Raw genomic sequence first — 26,895 nt, forward strand, 5'->3', positions numbered from 1 at the left:
GCCGGGTGGACGTACCGCCGAATTGCTCAACACGTGGGGCGTGAGGTCTCCACAGTACATCGATGTTGTCGCCAGTGGTCGGCGGAAGGTGCACGTGCCCGTCGACCTGGGACCGGACCGCAGCGACGCACGGATGCACGCCAAGACCGTAGGATCCTACGCAGTGCCGTAGGGGACCGCACCGCCACTTCCCAGCAAATTAGGGACACTGTTGCTCCTGGGGTATCGGCGAGGACCATTCGCAACCGTCTCCATGAAGCTGGGCTACAGTCCCGCACACCGTTAGGCCGTCTTCCGCTCACGCCCCAACATCGTGCAGCCCGCCTCCAGCGGTGTCGCGACAGGCGTGAATGGAGGGACGAATAGAGACGTGTCGTCTTCAGCGATGAGAGTCGCTTCTGCCTTGGTGCCAATGATGGTCGTATGCGTGTTTGGCGCCGTGCAGGTGAGCGCCACAATCAGGACTGCATACGACCGAGGCACACAGGGCCAACACCCGGCATCATGGTGTGGGGAGCGATCTCCTACACTGGCCGTACACCACTGCTGATCGTCGAGGGGACACTGAATAGTGCACGGTACATCCAAACCGTCATCGAACCCATCGTTCTACCATTCCTAGCCCGCAAGGGAACTTGCTGTTCCAACAGGACAATGCACGTCCGCATGTATCCCGTGCCACCCAACGTGCTCTAGAAGGTGTAAGTCAACTACCCTGGCCAGCAAGATCTCCGGATCTGTCCCCCATTGAGCATGTTTGGGACTGGATGAAGCGTCGTCTCACGCGGTCTGCACGTCCAGCACGAACGCTGGTCCAACTGAGGCGCCAGGTGGAAATGGCATGGCAAGCCGTTCCACAGGACTACATCCAGCATCTCTACGATCGTCTCCATGGGAGAATAGCAGCCTGCATTGCTGCGAAAGGTGGATATACACTGTACTAGTGCCGACATTGTGCATGCTCTGTTGCCTGTGTCTATGTGCCTGTGGTTCTGTCAGTGTGATCATGTGATGTATCTGACCCCAGGAATGTGTCAATAAAGTTTCCCCTTCCTGAGACAATGAATTCACGGTGTTCTTATTTCAATTTCCAGGAGTGTATATTACAGCACTGAGGATGGTCACTAAGTGACCGAAAATCGATTTTGCTGACAATAAAACAACAAAATACGGCCAATGCTGATTTTTCCTTCCAATTCAATCCACTATTTGGTCGTGGTGCACACAACACGCCATGGAGCCGCCAATCAATTAAACACTAATGCACTCTGGTGGCCGTTCTAACTGCCACAGAGAATTTCAACTCTAATAATTTAAATGCCCACCTATGGTGCGTACACGTACAAAATTGCATTGACATACCACCATATCTTCTCGGTGCTTCACTTTTTTATCTGGCATTTTAATTTGCTTTTTCGTAGCTTCTTCTGTAGCACTACAAGTTTTCGATGTGGTTACGTTTGCGTCATCTTATTCACTTCAATATTTCCTGCCACAAAAAGGTCTGCGGATGACATTGTATGATTTCGAAATCGATCGTGTGAATTAAATACCATCAAAAACAGCTGAATGGATTATCTACTAACAGCATTTTCCAGTATTTAACTTGCGCAACACACTCAGAGGCAACCAACCTACAATTCCTACTGTTCATGGACTCACTTTTTATTCTGTTTTTATTCATCCAAGTATCTTTCTAGTTCCAATTGTGAAATTGACTCTGTCAACAGCTTCTTTCACACTATTTTTTAGTGGGAAAATGAAAAATTCTGAAATCTAACCTACGACAGCAGCATTCAATTCGTGAAGACTATGACAGAATCCTGATGTTGGTGTTTCATAATACAGCCACCAGGAAGCAGCTGAATCGTGCTGTTCAGTGGTGTGTGAAAGCTAGTGGCGTCATTAAGAAGAACAGAGTTTAGCTTCTAGTGGTATGTCTCCGCTGAATTAATGCCACAGACACAAGGTGTTCACAATGGCAGCTATGGTGCCACTGTATTACAGCACAAACGCTGGTGTCACTTTAGTTGCACGTGTGAAGCTTGCCACTTTTCACAGTGTCATTGCTGTCGCTCCACTGTCGCCGACGGTGTCCCGTTGACCGGGAGGTCATCCACAGAGAGCAGTGCCTCCCACACGCCGCCCACGTACACCGGGCATGCCCTGGGCCGCCGCAGCGCCGCCACCTGCCACTGCCACCGCCACCGCCACCGCCGTCACTCAGCCCTGGCGCCCTAATGAGACCCGACTCACCTTTCATTCCGGCCTTGCCCTTTTGAACCAGACACGCACGCTAAGGCCGGCTGATTCTTCCATTCCCTACAGCTTTATTGTCGTACTTCCAGGGTAAATATTTACATCCCTCCCTCTTATGAGACAAAGTTTATTTCCTGGTTTCCGTGAGTGTAATCATCACTATTTTCATTTCTTTGAAGCAGTCCTCAACGTGTACTCTATCGCGTCCCAAACGCAACACATTCTTCTGTCTGATTCAATGGGAACTGCCAAGAATTCCTCTATTGTGCCAGCCTCTTCGTTTCAGAGTAGCACTTGCCCCCTAAGTCCTCAATTATTTATTAAATGCATTCCAATCTCTGTCTTCTTCTACAGTTCTTCCCAACATCAGCTCCGTGTGCTACTATGCACGTTATTCCCTGATGTCTTCACAAACATCCTTTCATTCTTTGCCTCTATATGTTCCTTTCCTTGGCGATTATGCAGAGAACCTTCTCATTCCATATCTTATCAGTCCACCCAATTTTCAACATTCTCCTGCACCGCCATATCTCAAATGCTTCAATTCTCTTCTTTACCGGTCTTCTCATAGTCCATGGCTTATTACGATACAAGCTGTGCTTTAAAAGTACATTATTAACAATTTATTCCTCAGATTAAGACCTACGTTTGATGCTAGAGGGCTTCTTTCAGCCAGGAATGCCTTCTTTGCCTGCGCTGTTCAGCTCCTTATGTCCTACTTGCTTCGTCTTTCATGTGTGTCTTGCTTTGAAGGTAACAGAATTCCTTCGTCTCCTTCGTGCTCAACAAATTTTCTCGGTTGTTCCTGCTACTGCTTATTACTTTACTATTTCTTCGTTTGACTCTCAGACTCTATTCGTCAGACTGTTCATTCCACTCAGCAGTTCCTGTAAGTCTTCTTCACTTTCAGTAAGGATAGCAACGTCATCAGCTTTTCAACCTTATTTAAAGCCCACTTTTGGACCTTTTTTTATTTAAGTCATAGCTTCTCCGATTGAACAGTAAAGGAGACAGACTGCAGCGCGGTCTTGCATCCTTTTTAGCCCGAGCACCTCGTTCTTGGCGAATTTTTCACTTTGCAACGGAGTGTTGGCTTATATAAAACTTCGTGGCAAATTAAAACTGAGTGGCTGACCGAGACTCGAACTCGGAACTTTTGCTTGCACAGGGGAACTTCTGTGAAATTTTGAAGGTAGGAGATGAGATACTGGCGGAAGCAAAGCTGTGAGGATAGGACATGAGTCGTGTTTCGATAGCTCAATCGGAAGAGCACTAAACCGCGAATAGCAAAGGTCTCTGTTTCCAGTCTCGACCCAGCATGCAGTTTTAATCCTCCAGGAAATTTCTTATAAAACTGACTGTGCGGTAGTTTTCACAGTTACCTGCCCTTGCTATTTTCGGATTGTGGATGATATTTTCCGAAAGTCTGTTGGTATATCTCTAGCTTAATAGATTCTGCACATCTACTTGAATAATCGTTTGGTTCCCATGTTCCCTCCTGATATTAAAAATTCTGGAACTGTGTTAATTCTCCCTTCCGGCCTTATGATCGCAAGCCTTTCAAAGCTCTGATAAAGTCTGACTATAATACTAGATCCTTCATGTCTTCCATATCGATTTACTTTTAGTTTCACCAAATATGTTTTTTGTGTCTTCTACGTTTTTAATTATTGCTTCGGAAGGCCGTTTCTATTTCGATTTCTTCGGATTTGTTCTGCTGCCATTTCACCTTGGCTTCTCTGCACTTCCTTCCTTTCAGCGATCAGTTTTACTTGTGTTATACAAGGTTTCTCCCCTGCATCTATATTCGTCCGACTTTTGTGAATACCGTTTTTAGAGACATTCCATTCCTCTTCTACTGTACTGACTTTTGTACTGTGCATTATCGCAGTATACATAGCCTTAGAGAATTTCAAACGCATCTCACTCTTGCTCAGAACTTCAGTATCCCACTTCTTCCACACTCAAGATTCCGAGGGATTCTATTAAATTTCAGTACGGTTCTGCATCATTACTAATGTGTGATCTCAGTCTATATCTGCTCCTGGGTACGACTTACAATCCAATATCTCATTTCGGAATCTCTGTCTGACCATGACGAAATCCGCCTTGTATCTTCCCGTGTCTCACAGCCTTTTAATGTATATCTTCTCCTCTTCTCCTCTCATTTTTGAACAGTGTATTCTCTGTTACTAGCTGAAACTGTCCTCCCCCGGTAGCTGAGTGGTCAGCGCGACAGAATGTCAGTCCTAAGGGCCCGGGTTCGATTCCAGGCTTGGTCGGAGATTTTCTCCGCTCAGGGAGTGGGCGTTGTGTTGTAATCATCATCATTTTATCCCCATCGACGGGCAAGTCGCCGAAGTGGCGTCAGATCGAAAGGCTTGCACCCAGTGGTCTACCCGACGGGACGCCCTAGTCACACGACGTTTACATTTTAGCAGAAACTTATTGCTGAACTTTCTGTTTTTCTCATCTCTCAGTCCTACAGACAAGTCCATATTCTCCCGTAACATTGTCACCTATTCCTTTTCTACAAGCGCGTTCCAATCCCATATGATTATTACATTTTCATCTTTATACACTGAATTACTCGTTCGATACCCGCATACACCTTCTCTGTCTTCATCTCTTACTTGTGACGTCGGCTTGTATACCCGAAATATTGTTATTTGTCTTAGTCCGTTGTCGATTTTGATGAGAGCAACACTTTACTGAACTGTTCACAGTAACCTATTCTCAGCCCTACGATCCTATTCATAACGAATTCCACTCCCGTTGCACTATTTTCTGCTGCTGTTGATATTCACTGTATTCGTTGGAAAAAACGTGCTTCTTTCCATTTCACTTCACTGAGTACTATAACTAGATTGAGCCTTTTAATTTCCCTTTTCGGATTTTCTAGCTTCCCTAACATGTCCAAATTTCTTGCATTCCGCGCTCCGTTTCGTAGAGCGTTGTCATGTCTTTGGTTATTCAGTCTGTCTCATCGTTACGTGCCCAGTAGGGGTATGAGAAGCTGGATGTTACTTCTGCGATATGGCAGAAAGTCGTGACCGGAATGTAGCCACTTGCCGGCCGGAGTGGCCAAGCGGTCCTAGGCGCTACAGTCCGGAACCGCGCGACCGCTACGTTCGCGGGTTCGAATCCTGCCTCGGGCATGGATGTGTGTGATGTCCTTAGGTTAGTTAGGTTTAAGTAGTTCTAAGTTCTAGGGGACTTATGACCTCAGCAGATGAGTCCCATATTGCTCAGAGCCATTTGAACCATTTGAATGTAGCCACTTTGCATGATTGCTGGCAGCGATGGTCACGATACTGTACAGTCGCAAGAAGACCGGGCTTCGGAGAGCCACATGGCACTACCGGGGGGAGGACCAGCATGTGTGGCGTGTGGCCCTGATGCAGGGTAGCGCATCTGCAGCAGCAGTTTTAGCAGCAGATACCACCACAGTAACACTGATCTCTTACAGATTGATCATGTCCGAGCCAGAAACCCAAACCACCGTCATTGGTGATTTCAGTGGTGTCTAGCGAGAGATCTTTGGCGGGCAGGGTGGAGGTCTGTTGTGTTTTCTGATGAAATCTGTTTCTGCTTCGGTGCCAGTGACGGCGGTGTGTTGGTGACGTCCAACCTGTCTGTGTGCTGGAGACAACAGGACATGCGCCTGGAGTTGTGGTCTCCGGTGGGATTTCGTATGACAGTAGGAGCACTCTCGTAGTTTTCCCAACACCCTGACTGCAAATTTGTACGTCTGTCTGGTGATTCGACCTTTTCTGCTGCCAGTCATGAATAGTATTCCATGGGATGTTTTCCAACAGGATAACGCTCTGCCACATACCTCTATTGTAACTGAACATGCTCTTCAGAGTGCCTAGATGTCGTTTTGGCCTGCTCAGTGACCAGATCTGTCTCCAATCAAGAGCGGCAACTCCAGCGTTACCTACAAACAGCATTAACTGTTCCTGGATTGACCGTCAGAGTACAACAGGCATGAAGCTCCATTCCACAAATTGACATCCGGCACCTGTACTACACAGTACATGCAAATTTACCTAGACAGATGTATTCCAGAGATTTCATTACTCTACATTAATTACTTTTTGGTGTTGCGGTTTTTTTTTCCATCAGTGTAGGTCTCTGCCTCCGAGCTGAGGAAGGGAGTTGCTGGACTAGAGCAGTGGGCAGAACAGGAACTGCCTGACATTCCACAAGTTGCGCGGTCCGCCAGCCGGCGAGTTCGCGCCATTACAATCAGCTAATAGCGGGCGTTGAGTTACGGGCCAATTAGAGGCGCCTGCTTCCACCGGGGAACTGGCGGAGTCGGCCGGCCATTGGAGAGCAGACTGCACTCTACAGGGGACCACAGCAAACACTGGCATCCACTCGCAATCAAGAGCGGACCAGGCCGCTGTCTGATTACGCTGTGCCGGCACACAGAGCACCTACCAGCGAGACGTAATACGTCCTTCGTCGTGTACGATGTTTTAATCACCGAGAAAGGAGGCGCACACTGGACTCGCATTCGGGAGGAAGAAGGGTCCAAAGCCGCATCCGGTCATCAGATTTAGGCTTTTCATGATTTACCTAAATTTCTCCAGGCGAATGCGGTAATGGTTGCTCTGAAAGGGCACGGCCGACCTCATTCCCCATACTTGAAACATTCCGTGTTGCTACTCATCTCTAATGATCTGGACTTCGATAGCACGTTTTTTTATGTATTTGTTTTTGGCTATGGGCAGGAAATCGTATACAGCTAACAGTAGTTACAGAACTGCCATATTAATATAACTGCAATTTCCACAGTAGCACAATAAGAAGAGTCCGACGTACAAACATAAGATCTTAGTGTAAACTGTACGAGTACAACCAGCAGCAGGTACAACAGTGCCAAGTTAAGATTAGAATAATTTCCACAATAGAAAAATGCCACGAGTGCGAAATACAAAGACAAGTTGGTAACACAAATTAAAAGCACAAAATTACGACCTAGGTTTCGAACAAGGTCGGTTCCACAGGAGAGTGACAACAACTTACAATTGAAAGCTGGACAACCGCGTCGTGTACAAAGATGACTTATTAAACAAAGTAAGAACAGAAACAGGCGTCTCAGTCTCCGAACCTGGTTGGTTTCATGGGAGAACAAGTTCGACACAAGTTATAGGTCAAAGCTGGATATTGGTTTCTTTTGTAGGTCACGAACAAATAATACTTACATATGTCAAAGCGGTGAAGTTAAGCAGCGCAGCCCAGTACTTGGTAGTCTGCGCGCCAATATGGCGTGGCTCAGATTCACCACAGCTGTTGTGTTCTCATCACAGTGTCCAGAAGCGAATGATTCTCAACCAGTACAGGAGGGCGGAGTAACATACGTGTCCCAGCCTCATGCGGATGAGAGATGTCACATGACGTCTGCGAAGCTAGATCGAGGTGAACCATGGCCGATAAGAGACGTTCGGTCGTGTGGCTGCCAGGTGGCCGCCCTTATAGTGCCTGAATAGGTGCATTCACAATCCCAGTTGTAATAAGCAGCTTTATTGACCGTCGAGTTGAAACCCGTATGAGGGAAATAGATGGTGTCTTGAAAAGAGGTTATAAGATAAGCATAAAAAAAACAAAATAAAAAGATTATGTAATGTGCATATGAATTAAATTAGGTGATACTGAGCGGATGAGCTTAGGAAATAAGAGTAGGTGAGTTTCGTTAATTGGTTAGCAAAATAACTATGGCCGAAGCAGAGTGGATATAAAAGTTAAAACCAATAAAAGCTTTTCTGAAAAAGAGAAATTTGCTAGCATGGACTTTAAGTTCTAAGACGCTTTTTCTAAAAAGTATTTGTCTGGTATGTCACTCTGTGCGTAAATGAATCGTCGACGAAGAACAGCTCAAACGGGAAGTCAGTGAAATGTGATACAACAGAATGCTGTTGACGAGTGTAAGGGGTATATCGGTTAATTAATGAACAGAAGAAAAGAAATTTATGGCTCAACTCGACCTAAACAACAGATCCGTTGAAAGGACATATCCTAAGGCATCAAAGTATCGCCAGTTTGGTGTAAGAATGGTAATTAGTGGGGAGGGAGGGTGAAATAGTAAAGAAAGATCAAGTAAGTAAGCAGTTTCAAATGGATAAACGTAGCGGTAGTTACGCTGAGATGAAGAGAATTACACATAATAGACTAGCGTGGAGACTTGCATCCGACCATTCTTAGGACTGAAGACCACAAAGATAACTACATCCGACAATCTAAAGTCAGCCCAGAAACACACAAACCTTCCACAGAAACTATTTACATTTTAGCTTGAAAAGGAGGGAATTAAAGATGGGTTTTCCTTCTCGGTGAGAGTAAGTGTGAGCCGTATCCACTTCAATATTTCTGTCCAACAATACAAAGGAGGGCAACATGAACGAAATCAGGCTTGTTTCATTCGCAGAGCGTAGCAGCACCGCTGTAAAATATGAATTGATTGACATTCGAAGACGATCGTAAATCAACTTCTTTGTTCAGAAAAGCACAAGAATCGCTCTAGCAGATAACAACCCCAAAATTGGTTTCCACCCACTCTGCCTTCCTATGATGTATGTATGAACCTTATCGGCTAACATAAGGCAAAGCACCTCTAACACGGGCTTTATTGTGATTTAGATGTACAAATCGAGACTGATTATTCACCAGTGGTGCCGTCTTAGTTTTCTGTTGTGAGAATCTCGCCGTCTCGGCATGACGAAACTCCTGTAGAAGATGGGGATTTGTGTTAGTTTCTTACATCGGGCATGCACTTTGGGTTACCATTCTTGTGGAAACGTACTGGCAATAAATATCTCAATTACTTCTCAAGCTATTACATTTTACATTTTTATGTGTTTAACCCGGACACCCTGAACAATGCGCGAAAGGGTGAGGTCACGAATGGCGTAATATTACTGCGCATTATTTAAGCCCGAGACGCATCAGTTAGAACTCTGTGTTCGTAGCAAACATGTCGCCGCTTGAGGATGTGGAACTTTCATGTTTTGCGGCCGAGTTGTTTGCCTTGCATAACATAAGCAAAAATTATGCAGAAAGACCGAAATAAGTCTGGAAACCTTCAGTGAGCACTACAATGGACCAGAGGCTTAGTCACTGCAATATAGGTTCGTAGACCACAACAACAACAACTAATTACAAATTAAACAAGTTAACTATTTAAGTCGTGCTGTATATGTGGTATTTTGTACATATTTCTCCACAGTAACAACTGCTGCAAACGAAATAAAACAATTATTTACTGACTAATGACTGAAAATTTAAACGATACTATGTCCATGGTGTAACAACTGTTGCAATAAAAAAAAAAGGAAAAACCCATGTATGATCACTGGACATTTGACCTGGACTTATTTGCCAATTCCGAAAACAGGTAGAAATGAAATAAATATTTCCGCTTAAAGTCATGATCTTAAGATACCTGTCCTACTGTGGACAACGAAGTATCTTAGCGTTTCGTAAACAGTCAGTAATTTCATTGCTCACAGTACCTCATAGTGCTTCAGTACACAACATCCAGCACACTTCCTGATCTATTGTCATTTACTTTTTTCAGTTCTTTGTGGAAATTCGTTCAGAGCGAACTGAATTTCTTTCATTCCCAGAAGCAGCTGCCGCTTGTCACGCAATCTCTCCCCTTAAACCGCACAATATATTGAGCAACCGTCAATATTCTTAAAGCTGGCAGTCTCCTTAAATTTATTGCACAGACCGTAAAGATCGCTCTCGGACGGTCAATATTATTGCGCAGTACTCAGTATTATGCAATAAATATTGCTTGTGTATGAGCACCTTTACTCTTGTTACTTTCTGCTATATCAGAACTTTATTAAATTTCATAAAAATTGTAATTTTCAGTTTAGAAAGTATTTTGTATTAATCGTAGTAAGGAAACTACGCTAATACCAGAGTTCTACGACATCGACTTTTCAGTGTAAAATAATGCGTGAAAAGAGAACTCCACTGCGGGCGAGCGCGTTGCGCTCCGTGGTAACACGTGAAGCCACGCCCACAGCCCGCTGCTGAATGCGTTCTGCGGTTTTCCGGCCACACCATAACACACCACACCATCACATCTGACCGCAGCCATGTGCATATAGCTCGTTCCGCATCAGTCGGTGCCATGCATAATTAACGAACGTTTTTCATATTTTACCCATGAATGACTAACGCTTGTGGAGAGCTATAAATAATGGTGATCTTCGTGCTATATTCGCCAGTGAAGAGGTGTCAACCAAAGAGACAGTCCACAATAAATATTCTTTATACGTTGCACTTACGTGGACAGAAACGCAGTAACTGCAATGAAAGACAGAAAGAGCTATTTTGTAGAGGCTATTTGTTACATCGACATTCTGACATGACTGAAAATTTAAACTCGCTTCCCACGCCCGGGTTCCCGGGTTCGATTCCCGGCGGGGTCAGGTATTTTCTCTGCCTCGTGATGACTGCGTGTTGCGTGATGTCCTTAGGTTAGTTAGGTTTAAGTAGTTCTAAGTTCTAGGGGACTGATGACCATAGATGTTAAGTCCCATAGTGCTCAGAGCCATTTGAACCATTTTTGAAAATTTAAATGGTCCCAAATTTTCGTTCATTCATTGCTAAGTGTTTTTGGCCAATCACTGTTTACATAAAACGCATGAAGATGCATGTTGTAGAGACGGCCGCTAGACAAGCAGTGTTGGTTTACACTCATTTGCACATTGTCGGTATCAAATACAAGCCAGTTTCTGTTAAGGAAAACATTCTGTGTTCTATTAGCCCATATGATTTGCTGCAATGTTTTCGTCCAGCAGTGGAAACTGTTTTGAGCTATCACTCATTAAAAAGATGCGCCGTATTTTTCACAACACCGTATTCTTCAGTTGCTCTCTTTCTCTTTCGTAAACAGTATTTCAGTTTTCGACTGAAAGGCAGAGCGAACGCCACTTCCAAAGTCAGGCAGTGTAATGCTACCATCTTTGTTCTGTCTCAATACTTTACTTTTTTCCATTCAAGTTAAAATGTGTATACAATTGATATTTTCTTATCTAAGCGTTATTCTCTGAGACGCTTGTGATGTATCCGGAAATAATTTTGAGAAATATCGATCTGACCACAACGTGTGCCAGAAAGTCCCAGAAAAAATACTTAATATATTTGTAAAGTGTGAAAATAATATCCACGTGAAAAGCTTAATAGTTAAGTTTGAAACTGCCCCGACTTTTAGTTTCGCTCGACTGAGAACTACAAATTCAGTTCTTGAAAATCTGTTTTAGAAATGTCTCCTATTAGATTTACAAGGCTAATCAGCTCTTATTATGGCACTCATACGGATAAGAAGCATTCGTATTATTAACAATGTGATCTAATGATGGGCCAAAAAATCGGATGCAAAAGGAAATATTGCACGCGGTGGGGACATTCAAACAAACCGTTAGAATTTTTTTATGATGGGGAGAATAATATCGGACACAGGTAAGAAAGTTTCTGTCAGAAAATTGTGTGAAAAAAATGGTTCAAATGGCTCGGAGCACTATGGGACTTAACATCTATGGTCATCAGTCCGCTAGAACTTAGAACTACTTAAACCTAACTAACCTAAGGACATCACACAACACCCAGCCATCACGAAGCAGAGAAAATCCCTGACCCCGCCGGGAATCGAACCCGGGAACCCGGGCGTGGGAAGCGAGAACGCTACCGCACGACCACGAGATGCGGTCAAATTGTGTGAAAAAAATCGCATGTATAACACTTAAAATTGGCTATCCTGTTTTGTTTTGTCGCCGATTCAATTAATGTTCCTATTTTTGTACACTTCTGCGCGTAACATTGCATATAGCAAATGCGAAATAGTTACCGTTTCTGCATCTCATTGGCAGTCCTGCGTTTGCCACCGTACTAATTTACAAACGGTAGCACCGCTAACGATTGTGGAAGTAAGAAGGGTATTTGCAATAAACGGACACGAATCAATTAGAAACAAGAAAGGCACGAGGATGGGAACAGAAAATTTCGTACGGCCACCTTCTCAATCAGACAGCCTATTTTCGGCCGTTTTCATTATAATCGCAATAGGATTTCATCTTCATGTCATTTTACGAAACATTGTTTCGTCTGAAGTATTGTCGTCAATTCCTATGTAACCATAAGTAGCAGCACACATCAACAAAGAATTGCCTGTCGCAGTACTTTTTCAACGTTACAGTAACAAAATATAGTTCTCTCTCCTCTTTTCGTTTTTCTCTGCTGTCAGCATTTCATACTGTTTGCTATAGGGCTTCTTCCACGAAATTATTTTATCACCTCCGCGCTGTATATCCTATGCGGATGAATAAGATAGCAGTATTTCGCATGACTAGGGAATTAATTAAGTTCACAGAGTAAAAAGTTACATTTCAAGAGGAAATGCACTTTGAGACGAGGTAATTTGTAGTGTTTCGCCTTATTCTGAGTTCCTTAGGAATTTACACACGACTCGCCCCGAATGGCAGCCCTATGTTTCATTAACTCACCAACTTTTCAAGCTGTTACGCAACATTCCAGAAAATTCCAAAATAGTCTCATATTTTGTTCATTCTTGGGGAGCATAAAATGACGCAACTTCCCACTCCTTACATTCTCACACGTGATGTATGAGCTAGCGTGCCTCGCGGGTGCGGTAAGCTAATGTGCTAAATTCCTGAAACTTCACGTCACTCCACACCTGATTCACGCGACAGCAGCAGAAATTACGGTATGCAGTTTGCGTTGTGCTCTGTGCCTCGCCTCACGACACGTCGCATGTTGCCACAGGGAATCTGGGCGTGGCTTTGTGCCAGACAGTTGTTGGGAAACTGTTCTCACGGTCACTTTAACGTATGTACTGGATGGAAAGTATCGCAAAATTATGAACGGTTACTGCTTGTAATATTTGTTGCATAATGTCATTTACGGCCGTTTTGCTTTAATTTTCGGAATCGACAAGTTTCGAATTTTGATTTATTGAAAAATGTGCGCAAATATTCCATAAGCGTGCCAAATACTGTGCTTAGACATGACGTCGAGATACATTTAACATTAGACAGATCTCTGACAGCTCCACAGTTTAGCCTGGGACGTGAACCGTTTCGTTTTCGTGGTACGTTTGGGATATGCGAGTCCAAAGGTGGAGCCTAGACCGTTCCAGCATTCTGCTACAGCGACTCCTGCCTCACTGATGAAACGTGAGTGCTGCCAGTACAGAATTCTCACAATATTCTTCAGCTGTCTCATGGCATAAACCAATTCGTACCTCTCGAGGGATTGTAAACGTTCGTTGCCTGTACTTGGGTTTCAGCAGAGGGGCAAATTAGTTACATGCTTTGCTCTACGGAACCGAATACCGAGAACTGAAGATTACAGATACTGTCAAACAACATATTGCGTGAATCTTTGACAGAGAAGTTGTAGTATCCATCTTTCACGTGTAGTTTTACAACAAATTATCTGAACATTTTCCATCAGGTCGATGAAACAAACTTTATAAGAGTCTACAAAGAATTGCTCTACGACCACAACACACATCTGATCTCGCAGAAAGCCAACAAGTCAACAGTTCTCACATATCTCGTAACCTCTCCTAGAAATAAGAGTAAAACCTATATTAGGAAGTCGGAGTTGCGTACTGCTTCACAACAGTACTGTCAGAAAAAAATCATGATAAGAAGTTGAGCTGTCGTGTGTGTACTGCTTTGTGCCGCTTTAACCCTTTGACTACCAATTTTATTTAAAAACATTAAGGTTTGTTTATTTTCATTAATATCTTAAACCAGTATTTTCAGCCGTCCTGTTTTTGAAGTGGGTTGTGAGTGGTGCTAGGGCATACACGGTTATTCATAGGTACCTCCAGGGCTTCAGAAGATGACTGCGCAAAAACTGCGAGACATATTGGGAACATTCAGTTGTCATTTATTCCGCACAGTTCGCTACTGGTTTCGGTCAGTGACCATTATCAAGCTTATGTGGCATAAACGGTAGGAAAGTTGTACCATTATTTGAAGAAAAGTGATTTGCTCTTTTAAACACTTCAAGCACGTAAAAAAATTTCTCACAATAATAATTGCAACGATAATTATCGTCAAGAAGCAAGTCCACATCGACAGCTAGCAACGCACTGACCGAAACTAGTAGCGAATTGTGCAAAATAAATGACAGCTGAAGTGATAATTATCATTGACCGAAGCTAGTAGCGAATTGTGCAAAATGACAGCTGAATGTTTCGCCATGAATTTTAACAATTTTTTGGCTGCTGAATATCCCCAACTGTAAATGTACGTAAATATATTGAAAACACGCACACATCAGTGGACAGAGCGTACCTCCAAGTTTGTAACTCACACTGCAGGTGCTCCATATGGGCTTCGTATGTGACGTCACAAGTGTCAGTTCGTGGGTGCAAGTCGTAGACCCGATGTGCCCGGGTAGGCGCGAAGGCAGCCCGCTTTGCGAAACTGGTTACTGCGTTGCCTGTCTGCAGGTGCGAAACTAATTGGACGTGACAATCCGGAGACGAGGGTTAACAATGAAACTTGAGGACAGCACAACCTATATGTGCGGTCTGTTATTATTAGAATTGTGCCAACCCTTTATCAATGGGACACTGGCATCTAGCAGAAATATGCAACAAATTCCAACTGGATCTCTGTTAACCTGTCGTGAAACACATATGTCCTGTATGTAGTGAAAGGATTAAGGTCCAAGACTCTTGGGACAGCAAGCTGAAAGGGGAACCATAGGCGCCACAATTTTAAGATTTGTGTACAGGACAATAGCAATGGGCGCCTAGGGCGCCAAGATTAGAGGAACGCTAGGGGCGTCCAGGTGCAAGATTCGTATTTATTGTGTACCACGGTTAGTAGCGAAAACTGACACGATTGAAAGTGTACGAAGGAAAAGCGGGGGTGAAGGAGCGGTGGCCCCAAATGATGGATGAGTCGCTTGTGTGGAAAAACGTTCTCGAGCCCACCCTCTCACTGTCGTGTACTTTCAGGTTGACATCGCCTTCGGACATAAAACGGGAGTGGCTATTCTGGTATGCATTTACTGTGTTTTACCCAAATGGGCTTTAGGTCAATATGAGGGTGATCTATTTAACACTATCGGCGGGTACTGTTTTTCCTGGGCTATTGCTAGCATTTCTACATCAAATGACATAGTTACTGACGGGATGCAGAACAATTAAAAGGTAAAAAAATAGCCGTTTCTCATTTTTCGCCACAAGAAGTATACTGTTACTTCTCAAATATTAAGACATTAGTCGGAGTATTTAAAAAAATAAACTTTGTGAATGTTCCGACTTAAGGAGGAGAGCATTTCAATTTGGAAGCGCCGACTCGTAGCCTCAGAAAGACGTACACAAGCAAGTGACATTTGGATTAAATAAATAAGTATTATTGTAAGAAATTTTTAACGAAAAGTGAAGCTTCTCACTCTAATGAATGAAGTTGACGGTTTATCCCGAATACGACGAATTTGCTAGAGATGGAGTACGAGGTGTGATTAGCAAAAGTCTCCCGCTGGCTTTCCGGAGGACGCATCCCGGAATTTACTGTAATCGATAATGATAAACCGCACAAAACCTAATTCCGAACTGCCGGACGGGAATTTGAACCACTGTATTTCAGAGTGCGATTTCTGCATCTTTAACCATTGCTCCATATCGCATGGTTTTCGTCTCGACTCACAATTTTCATATAAACATGAGCTTAAGGTTGCCCGTATCTGCCATTCGCCAAGCAAACTGTTACATACCTCGCATCGCTAATTATTTTGGCGACAAAATTATTGTACCCAGTGCATCGTCTTAACGAAACTAATGGTTCAAATGGTTCAAATGGCTCTGAGCACTATGGGACTTAACATCTGTGGTCATCAGTCCCCTAGAACTTAGAACTACTTAAACCTAACTAACCTAAGGACATCACACACATCCATGCCCGAGGCAGGATTCGAACCTGCGACCGTAGCGGTCACGCGGTTCCAGACTGAAGCGCCTAGAACCGCACGGCCACACCGGCCGGCTAACGAAACTAATGGTAGGCTGCTTCCCTAGTAGGTTGCAGCTACTAGCAAAAATCTGCCTAGGTGCGAGTAGAACTCACGCTCCCAGTTTTCCGCATTAACTTAATTATGATTATAGACTGTTCACCCATCCGAGGAGATCTAGGATCTCGACTATTTCTGCGTGTTATCGACATTGATACTGGCAAGATATCGCTCCTGGGAATCCAAGTCTTTTGAGAATGTTTCAGCTTCAAGTTTGAAGTTATGTAATAATTGAAGAAAGAAATATTTTTTGGGTGGTTTAGTTAGAAATGAGCAGATGTCTGATTTTTTTTCCTTTACTTGAACTGTGAATCATTGCTTCGCGCCGGATTTCATGATTCTAAGTCAATGGAGGCACGCTGTGGGTCCTAATGAGAGTTTCCCATTATAAAAATATGTGATATATTTGGCAGTATCTTCGGATTTAATAGACTTAGAAGCATCAGTTTTTTACAGCGCCAAACATAGTAATTGACATAAATTTCAACTTGATAAGTCTAGCGCTTTCTGAGAAATAGGGTTTTTAACAGACGGACAGACACATAGACAGACAGACAGACAGACAGACAGACTGACAACAAAGTGATTTTATAAAGGTTCCGTTTTTACCCACTCAGGTACGGAACCCTCAAAAGAATGTAATCGGGAATCGAACCCACGACTACAGTGCCAATGGCCAGCGACTACGGAAATGGCGTATCCGGCAGCTGGAGCAGATTTTCGGGATAGCTTTTGCCTCTCTCGGAGCGGTGCAGTGACGACGCGACGTGCATTTCCTCCTGGCCTGCGGGTTGTTGCCGGACGCGGCGCAGCCCCGCTGCGTTCCTGCGTTATCTGCGACCGTAGCCGCGCCTCCTGCTTGCTTGCACAGGTTATCTGCCCCGCGACGCACTCTGCCGGAGAGGGCGCTATCGCCGACTGATACGTCGCGGCAAGCAGAAACCTTGGGAAGCGTGCACCAGCGCCTCCAGACTCAGCGTCGTGCTCTCTCCCGTCACCGCTGCCGCTGCCGTTGCCGTTGCCATGCCTGCGGCATCCCATTAGGCGCTGACGTGGCAACGACACGGACAATGCGTCAGTGGCAGCTCGTGGCGCAAATATCTGGATAGGGAGTCGAAACATGCACAGTTTCATAAGTCGTCCTGCTAAAGGAGACGGCATCGCAAACAATTGTTATGTGTGAAACTTCTTGGCAGATTAAAACTGTGTGCTGGACCGAGACTCGAACTCGGGACCTTTGCCTTTCGCGGGCAAGTGCTCTACCATCTGAGCTACCGAAGCATGACTCACGCCCCGTCCTCACAGCTTTACTTCTGCCAGTATCTCGTCTCCTACCTTCCAAACTTTACAGAAGCTCTCCTGCAAATATTGCAGAACTAGCGCTCCTGAAAGAAACGATATTGCGGAGACATGGCTTAGGTACCAGGTACTGGTAGAAGTACAGCCGTGCGGACGGGGCGTGAGTTGTGCTTGGGTAGCTCAGATGGTAGATCACTTGCCCGCGAAAGGCAAAGGTCCCGAGTTCGAGTCTCTTTCCAGCACACAGTTTTAATCTGCCAAGAAGTTTCATATCAGCGCACACTCCGCTGCAGAGTGAAAATCTCATTCTGGAAACATCCCCCAGGCTGTGGCCATGTCTCCGCAGTATCGTTTCTTTCAGGAGTGCTAGTTCTGCAAGGTTCGCAGGAGAGCTTCTGTAAAGTTTGGAAGGTAGGAGACGAGGTACTGGCAGAAGTAAAGCTGTGAGGACGGGGCGTGAGTAGTGCTTGGATAGCTGAGATGGTAGAGCACTTGCCCGCGAAAGGCAAAGGTCCCGAGTTCGAGTCTCTTTCCAGCACACAGTTTTAATCTGCCACGAAGTTTCAAATCAGCGCACACTCTGCTGCAGAGTGAAAATCTCATTCAGGAATTGTTATGTGTGATAAGATTTCATAGTCGACTATCGATTGTTAAGGCAAAGTCTATCGCAAGCACTTTCAACAGATTGTTTGACCCTAACCTAACTGATGTTACGTGAATTCTATTCTTTGTACGTTAGACATGTTTATAACAACAGCACAACACTACCGATTGTATAGATGACATACAATCCCTCTGAAATCGTATCTTAGGACCTATGGAAGAAGCCCATATTTCGAATACTGAAAGCATTCTAATTCAACGTCCCATCTTTTGCTAGCGTGTCCTCAGGCTCTCGAACAACTAAAGATCGTAGTAGGATGATAGGTTTCATGAGTGATCTATTCATTTGTGTCACGGAGCGAGGTGGCGCGGTGGTTAGCCCACTCGACCTGCATTCGGGAGAACGAAGGTTCAAACCCGCGTCCGACTACCCTGATTTAGGTTTTCCGTGATTTCCCTAAAATCGCTTCAGGCAAATGCCGGCATGGTCCCTTTGAAAGGGCACGGCCGACTTTGTTCCCCATCCGTCCCTCATCCGATGGGATCGTTGACCTCGCTGTTTGGTCCCCTTCCCCTACATCAGCCAACCAAACATTAGTGTCACGTATTAACGAAAACGTAATGATGCAATGCTGATATTCAAGTAAACGATTTTTTTCAAAATTAAAGTTCAATCAACTAGTCCTAGAGAATAAAAGAGCCCGTTTTACACATACAACTGTGACCTAAACGCATCAGGTGAATAAATATCAATAACGTATCACCGATAGTATTACATTTTCCGAAAAAGTTCGTAAATATTAGACTCGCTAAGACCAGTTTTGTAATCACCACAAAAATTCAAAAATGGTTCAAATGGCTCTGAGCACTATGGGACTCAACTGCTGAGGTCATTAGTCCCCTAGAACTTAGAACTAGTTAAACCTAACTAACCTAAGGACATCACACACATCCATGCCCGAGGCAGGATTCGAACCTGCGACCGTAGCGGTCTCGCGGTTCCAGACTGCAGCGCCAGAACCGCGCGGCCACTTCGGCCGGCTCACAAAAATTCCGTGAAGATAAGACATTTTACACATAATTACCCTGTTCTTTTAAATTTCATTTTTTCGAAGATGGTGGAAAGAATTGAGGAAGGAATCTCAAATATTGTTGGTACCACATTAATATAAATTAAAATAAATTTAATATACGAAAGGCAAACTCTTGAAACCAATATAAACTGAACTAATGACAGCTTAATTCTCGTATGAAGTACGTATTTATACTTCGTTTTTGTGAACACACATCCATTAAATTGGTGGGGAGACGCACATAAATTTTTAAGAGACGCCAAAGGCAGTCCAGAGGTCGTCCTGAACGGAAGTAGGTCGTTTTCATCGACAATACCTGGAGTTTTGTTAGAGCGTTCCAAAAATGGGTCAGCATTACAGGGAAAACATGCCCGATGCCTGTTGATATTGTGACTGTGTGTGAATTATGTAAATCTGTGGAGACATCTTTTGACTTATTACTTGGTTCGTGGAACACAGTGCCAGTACAAGAGAAACGTGCTTTTTTGTTCACGATTTAGTTGATCGCATTGCACGAACTTACGACTTACACCGTTTTCGACTCTAACGCGTCATCGTCAGAAGCAGTACCTTATCACAAAAATAACACGTCGAATAATCACCTAACACTCATTTTGGGTACTTAACCTCTTCATCTGAAGGACAACGACTCTCTTGTAATCTCTGCATGCAAAGTTACTGGTGTAACGAAGGGTCGAGCTTCCTCGATGTTCTACTTGAAGTCATTTTCGGTTATGCTTTAGGTGGTGTCCTTACAATGCTATATACAAAGGCACGTCGGAATTCACAAAGAAGTGCGTTTGTCTGCCCCGGATATCAACATGATATAAACTTGTCATACCCACCCGACGAAAACGTTTCCATGTTGCTGACGCTCGGCGAATGCTCACACGATGCCAATAAAGCAGATGTAATGCTATAAGATAACCTGGTCCACAAGACCACGGTTAAAAGAAAATTCCCTCACCAGAACATGTGTCTCATCAAAGCCGATTTTTTACAGCATGTTGCCTGCACCTCTTAAACTTGGATATGTAATAATTTAAGTTAAACTGATTCATACACATTTGGTATAAATACATAAGCAATAAATATATCTGCTTGCTCGAATTTAATTACGTGTGCTTCAATAGCTTTTTTCTAGTCTTTCAATGCGGCGCAGCTTCGACGACTTGCCTATTTCTAACCTACCACAGTCTGCAACCAGTGAAATTCGAACCATCTGACGTCTCTGGCAAATTTCCACATCATTGACGGTGAATGCCAATTGTCTAAACAGACTGAAAAATCCATGATCCGGCCGGAATTCGATCGCGCAATCTTTCAGTTTCTAGACACGTGCTTTCTCTCTAAGGCCATACGGCTAAGACAACGGGAACCAACACTCGTTCCTGTAACTTTGTGGGAAACTAACGAACGCGGTAACGCTTCGTAATTGCTATGTGTATTGGAACTGGATATACATTCTAGTGTCTTCCTTACCTCTCTTTCTGTCCATATCCTCCTCCCCCCACTCTTTGTCCATCACCTCCTCGCACCCCTCTCTCAGCCATCACCTATCCCCCCCCCCACTATCTTTGTCCACCTCCTCCTCCTCCACTCCATTTCTCTCTCTCTCTCTCTATCTATCTATCTCCTCTGTTCTTCTGTCTATCTCCTTCACCCCCCCCCCCTTTCTCTCTCTGCCTATCTCCTCCTATCCCCTCTCTATGTCCAGTTCTGCCCCCCCACCCCTCCCCTCAACATTTCCTCTAATTCGTTCCGTGACCTTGTGCCTTGTTTATTATTTAAAACAAAACAAAACGTAGACTGGAAACTGAAGTCGCTTAAGATGTGAGCAAATAGGTTGAGATTATTGGCATATGGAGAATGAAGAGAGACTTCTCCAGCTGCCGTATCTGGGAGTATAGTAGCTTCAGTGGCAAGGTTTCACTCTGCGAGCAGGTGGGATTACAAAGTTTCGGGCCATTCAGATGCCGTTGTAGTGTAGTAATCATAAAACAATAAACTGTAAATACAAGTTTCGTTTTTTTGTTTAGTGGTACAAATTTTAATTCATTATTTCAGCCTTTATCTTTATCGAATATTGCCCAATGGTTGAAATGCCATCCTATCGCAGTTAAAACTGACTGCTGGAAGGAACATCAAATGGCACGTTTTCACAGCAAGGCACAGGCCAGAATTTTGTTTCTCGCAATCAGTTTTAACAGAAAACCTACACATTTTTCTTATTAAAAAAAAAAAAAAGAAAGAAAGACACACACATATAGCCCATATCCGCCTGAAAGTGTATTACGAGTATTGTGTAACAACTTCAAGTAAATCGGTCAAGAACTTTCCAAAGTTTTTGGTGTTCAGTAGATCATGTAAAAATATAAAGTTAACGGTCAATAACTTTTCGAAATTTTGGTAACAATATTTCCCCTTGCATATTACGTATAGTTATATATTATAAATTATAAGAAATACACACTGTCGCCAACCCAGAGTTTATTACAGCATCGTGTACAAATCCGAAGCAAATCAGTGGATGACTTTTCGAGATTTTTGATAACAACGTTAAACATCATCTTTTCTATACACAGGGTGGTCAGAAACAGCCTGAAAAGCTTGTAAGGATGTTGCAGGATAGGTTGTGCTGGGAGACAATTGTTACGTAAGAACTCGTTATGTAGCGCCCTTGTAGTTAATTAGCACTGAAGTTGGCCAGTCAGGCGACTGCCCGCGCAAATTGAAGCGGCGCTCCAGATCCAGGTGTGAAAAGTCGTGGGGTACCACCTAATACCGTGATGGACCTCCTTCTCACAGGAAAGGTGCAAGAGGTGGCATGGACTCAAGTCGTTGGAAGTCTCCTGCAGAAATTTTGTTGTTGTTGTTGTTGTTTTTTGGGGGAAGAGACCAAGCAGCGAGGTCATCGGTCTCATCGGATTACGGAAGGAAGTCGGTCGTGCCCTTTCAAAGGAACCATCCCAGCATTTGTCCGGAACGATTTAGGGAAATCACGGAAAACATAAATCAGGATGGCCGGACGCGGGATTGAACCGTCATCCTCCCGAATGCGAGTCCAGTGTGCTACCACTGCGCCACCTCGCTCGGTAGAAATTTTGAGCAGTGCTGCCTTTATAGCCGTCCATAACTACGAACGTATTGTCGGTGCGGGATTTTGGGGACGAACTCACCTCTCGATTATATGCCATAAATATTCGACGGGAGTCCATGCCAGGCTGTACAGATGAATTTGTTCAAATTGTCCAAAATGTTCTTCGTCGATGTGTGGGGACGTGAAGTCCACGAATGGTTGCAAATGGTCTCCAAGTAGTCTAACATAACCATTTCCAGTCAATGGTCGGTTCAGTTGGGCCTGAGGACCCAGTCCATTCCATGTAAACACTGCTCACACCAATTCGGAACCTCCACTACCTTGCACAGTTGAAAACCTGGGACCAAGGCTCTATGGGGTCTGCTCGAACCGTACTATCAGCTCTTACCAAGTGAAATCGGGACTCAACTGACCAGGCCACAGTTTTCCAGTGGCTGTTATTTCACGTAGTGTTGCTTGTGTGTTAGCACTGACTACACAAACGGCGCTGCTCTCTGTCGTTAAGTGAAGGCCGTCGGCCATTCCGTTGTCCACGGTGAGAGGTAACGCCTGAAATGTGATATTCGCAGCACACTCTAGACACTGTAGATCTCGAAATGTTGAATTCCCTAACGATTTACGAAATGGAAAGTCCCATGCTTCTGACTCCAACTACCATTCTATCTCCATAGTCTGTCAATTCTCGTTGCGCAGCCATAATCACGTCAGACACTTCTCTACATGAATCACCTCAGTATAAATGACGGCTCCGCCGATGCACACTGTCTTTTTATACCGTCGTCTGTACATGTTTGAAACGTGGCTGCTTGGTTCAGTGACCGTTTATAAGTTAAAGTTGAACTAAATAAGCCCTCGGTCAAAATTTTTAGTCGTTTGGAGCGGGTCTTAACACTTCTATGAGTGCCTTAATCAGAAATTAAATATTTAAAGTGGCATGTCATGTATAAAATAAATATCAAGCCAGAAATGCTTTAGTCACGAAATTTTTAAAAAGAATACATGAAAGGCGAGCGACTATGGGCTGCTCATACTTATAAAGCCACAGGCAGCAAAAGGTAGCAACAGCTCGCCTTTCATCCATTCTTTTAAAAATTTTTGTGACTAAAGCGTTTCTGGTTTGATATTTATTTTATACGTGACAAGCCACTTTAAATATTTAACTTCTGATTAAGCCACTCATATAAGTGTTGTCATCTGGTCAAAAAGACTAAAAATTGTGACCGAGGGCTTATTTAGTTCAACTTTATTCTGTACATGTGGTTATCGGCACATGCCTCGGGCATGGATGTGTGTGATGTCCGTAGGTTAGTTAGGTTTAAGAAGTTCTAAGTTCTACGGGACTGATGACCTCAGATGTTAAGTCCCATAGTTCTCAGAGCCATTTGAACCATTTTTTTATGCTTATCGCTATGCCATGACTTTAGTCACCTCAGCGTAGTGTCAGTTTTTCTCATACCACAGGCGATGGAGGATGAGAATTCTCATCATTTGGCTGAGTGTCGATCCTTAGTATGGTCCCGTATCCAATTTTGTACAGCTCTCTTTTTCGGCTTTAGGAAACCAAAGAAGGAAGACGCTTGGCAACATCGAATCGGGCCGGCCGTTTGAATTTGCACGGACAACGGCCTCATTGACTAAGTTCGATGCAAATTAAACCGGAAACATCGCATCGTATCGATTTTTTCAACAATTATTTCTCAGCACAACCTACCTTGCAACACCCTTGCAAGCTTTTCAGACTGTTTCTGATCACCCTGTATAGTGATACGCAGTGAAGAACTAAAAATAAACTGTCCATAACTTCTCAGAAAGAGTAATGTTTCACCGCGCATGATTAGCCGAGCGGTCTCGGGCGCTACAGTCACAGGCTGTGCGGCTGGTCGCGGCGGAGGTTCGAGTCCTCCCTCGGGCATGGGTGTGGTGTTTGTCCTTAGGATAACTTGGGTTAAGTAGTGTGTAAGCTTAGGGATTGATGACCCTAGCAGTTAAGTCCCATAAGATTTCACACAATTTGAACATTTTTAGTAATGTTTCTGCCTTCTAGCCACCGAGATAAATATTCCTTTCACTTATTATGTTTATAAGTTATAGAGAAAGAGACCTTATTTGAAACAGCGTGTGTATTGTGAACAGTAGTGGCCATGTGACGCTCCTTAGTGGTACGCCTAAAATTACTTTTAAGTGTGAAGATATCTCTCCGGTAAAAATGACACCCTAGGTCCTGAATGAGATTTTCACTCTGCAGCGGAGTGTGCGCTGATGTGAAACTTCCTGCAGATTAAAACTGTGTGCCGGACCGAGACTCGAACTCGGGACCTTTGCCTTTCGCAGGAGAGCTTCTGTAAAGTTTGGAAGGTAGGAGACGAGGTACTGTCGGAAGTAAAGCTGTGAGGACGGGGCGTGAGTCGTGCTTGGGTAGCTCAGATGATAGAGCACTTGACCGCGAAAGGCAAAGGTTCCGATTTCGATTCTCGGTCCGGCACACAGTTTTAATCCGACAGGAAGTTTCACCCTGTGTCCTGTTTGCTAAGAGTTCGTCACTCCAATGCAGAGCAGACGCAGCCGGTGGTGATGAGTAGTGTGCGTAGAGTGGGAGTCAGTGGCGTGACCCGGTGCGCTCGGTGTGTTTCAGTTCGTGTGCGGCTTCGTGCTGCTGTGGACGCTGACGCTGATCTCGATGGACCGGCACCGCTGCATCGTGGTGCCGCCGTACCGGTCGCGCCTCACGCCGCGGCTCGCCTCGCTGCTCACGGCCGCCACCTGGCTGCTCGCCGCCGTGCTCTTCCTGCCCGTCGCCTTCTGGTGAGTGCGCGCGCCCGCCTGCCCAGCGACGAAGCCGTGGCTGACGTTTCCGCAGACCGACTCGTAGGAGTGCTGTTGCCAAATGCCTCGGCTTTCGTAGGGTGTCTGGACTTCCACGGGCGTCGGAACTATCCCGTGCGAGCCTTACGTGGGACGCCAAATGTTGCGACTAGAGTTGTAGGCTATCATAAGTAAAGCCTAGTTTACACAACGACATTGGGTTGCGCCACTCGTTGCGGGGAGTGAGTTGCACGCAAGTGATTTCATATATGACTCTAGAACAGCGGCACCAGTATACACTTCAGTTTCGTCGTTTTGTGGGCCGCTGAGTCGTGTCTGAAATGCAGGTTTTGGCAGCTGCACGTCGCACGAGTTGTGATTGAGTTAAAGCTTGTTGCGTGGAATCGCCGCATACGAAAAAAATAAGAAACGTGTTTCGATTCGTGACTGGATGAAGAAAAGACGTCAACTCGGTGGCTCAGCATCCTTGCTGAAGTAATTTATGATGGACGACCCAAGAAGTTCTTTTAATTAGAATGTCACCAGAAATGTTCACGCCTCTTCTAAATAGAGTTAATTATGCGATAAGGAATAAAGGTGCTGTAATGCATGAAGCACTGAAATTACATACCATATTGCGTGCGTTAGAATCGAGAACACTCGGCATGCTACAAGATACGGTTTTAATTGATGATGGCGCTTTTTCATTAACACAAATAATTATTAACATTAACAGTAATAATTATTAACATTAGCATCAATAATTATTCGAAGCCGGCCGCATTAAGAAGAGAAAGTTTTGAAAAATAGTCTCTTGAGGATAGATCTGTACGGTGGCAATATTTCAAAATTCTAACATATTTGAAAGGGGAGCACTGAAGCGACGTTTTAAATAGATGAATATTGAATAAAGAATGCAGCTTCTTGAATTTGTATAGCCTTCCCTCCTGTCAACAATATTCCTTAAGGGGGGTAGGAGGTCAAACGGGCCGACTTGGATCAGGAGAGGCACCACAGGACATTTTAATTTCCACTGTCTATACTTTTACAAGCTAATTCATAAAACTTTGTAAACATGACCAGGAAGGATTCAGGATTCACACTCGTAGCAGCGGAAGTTCAAAAACATAGCAAAATAATTTTTTTTTACATATGAAATTTCATAATTTTTTCACTTACTATTGGCTGCATTTGTTGCTATGGGTACACTTTTCTTCATAAGCAAGAGAGACTGTTCGATGTATTTTGCACAGCATACAAACCATACTTACAGGTGTCTGAAACTCTAGAATCTATTTAATTTATGAAAAAATGAATGAGCTGTTACGTTTTAAACTGTATGTTTAGAAAAAAATCAAATTTTCTAGTTTAATTATCTCAATCTTTACCACAGTTTTTAATAGATTTGGAGAATTCTAGAGTTTCATACAACTGTAAGTATGGTTTGTATGCTAAGCAAAATTCATCAAAGAATCTCTCTTACTTGTGAAGAAAAATGTACCTATAGCAACAAATGTAGCCAATAGTAAGCGAAAAAAATGATGAAATTTCACATGTAAAAAAATTTATTTTGTTATGTTTTTGAACTTCCACTGCTATGAGTGTGAATCCTGAATTCTTCCTGGTCATGCTGACAAAGTTTTATGAATTTATTTGAAAAGTATAGACAGTAGAAATTAAAATGTC

The 26,895-nt window shown here is 44.0% G+C and overlaps 1 protein-coding gene across 1 annotated transcript in view; it reads left to right on the forward strand.

Annotated features, from left to right (window-relative positions):
* The window catches only part of LOC126195439 (neuropeptide FF receptor 2-like), a 163,149-nt gene that overhangs the window by 120,656 nt on the left and 15,598 nt on the right, over positions 1-26,895 (forward strand). The window contains exon 3 of the mRNA XM_049934059.1: positions 25,040-25,209. Coding sequence (XP_049790016.1) covers positions 25,040-25,209 — 170 coding nt within the window. The remainder of the gene's footprint in view (positions 1-25,039; positions 25,210-26,895) is intronic.

Source organism: Schistocerca nitens, chromosome 1 (genome assembly GCF_023898315.1).
Source record: "Schistocerca nitens isolate TAMUIC-IGC-003100 chromosome 1, iqSchNite1.1, whole genome shotgun sequence".
NCBI classification, from domain to species: Eukaryota; Metazoa; Arthropoda; class Insecta; order Orthoptera; family Acrididae; genus Schistocerca; species Schistocerca nitens.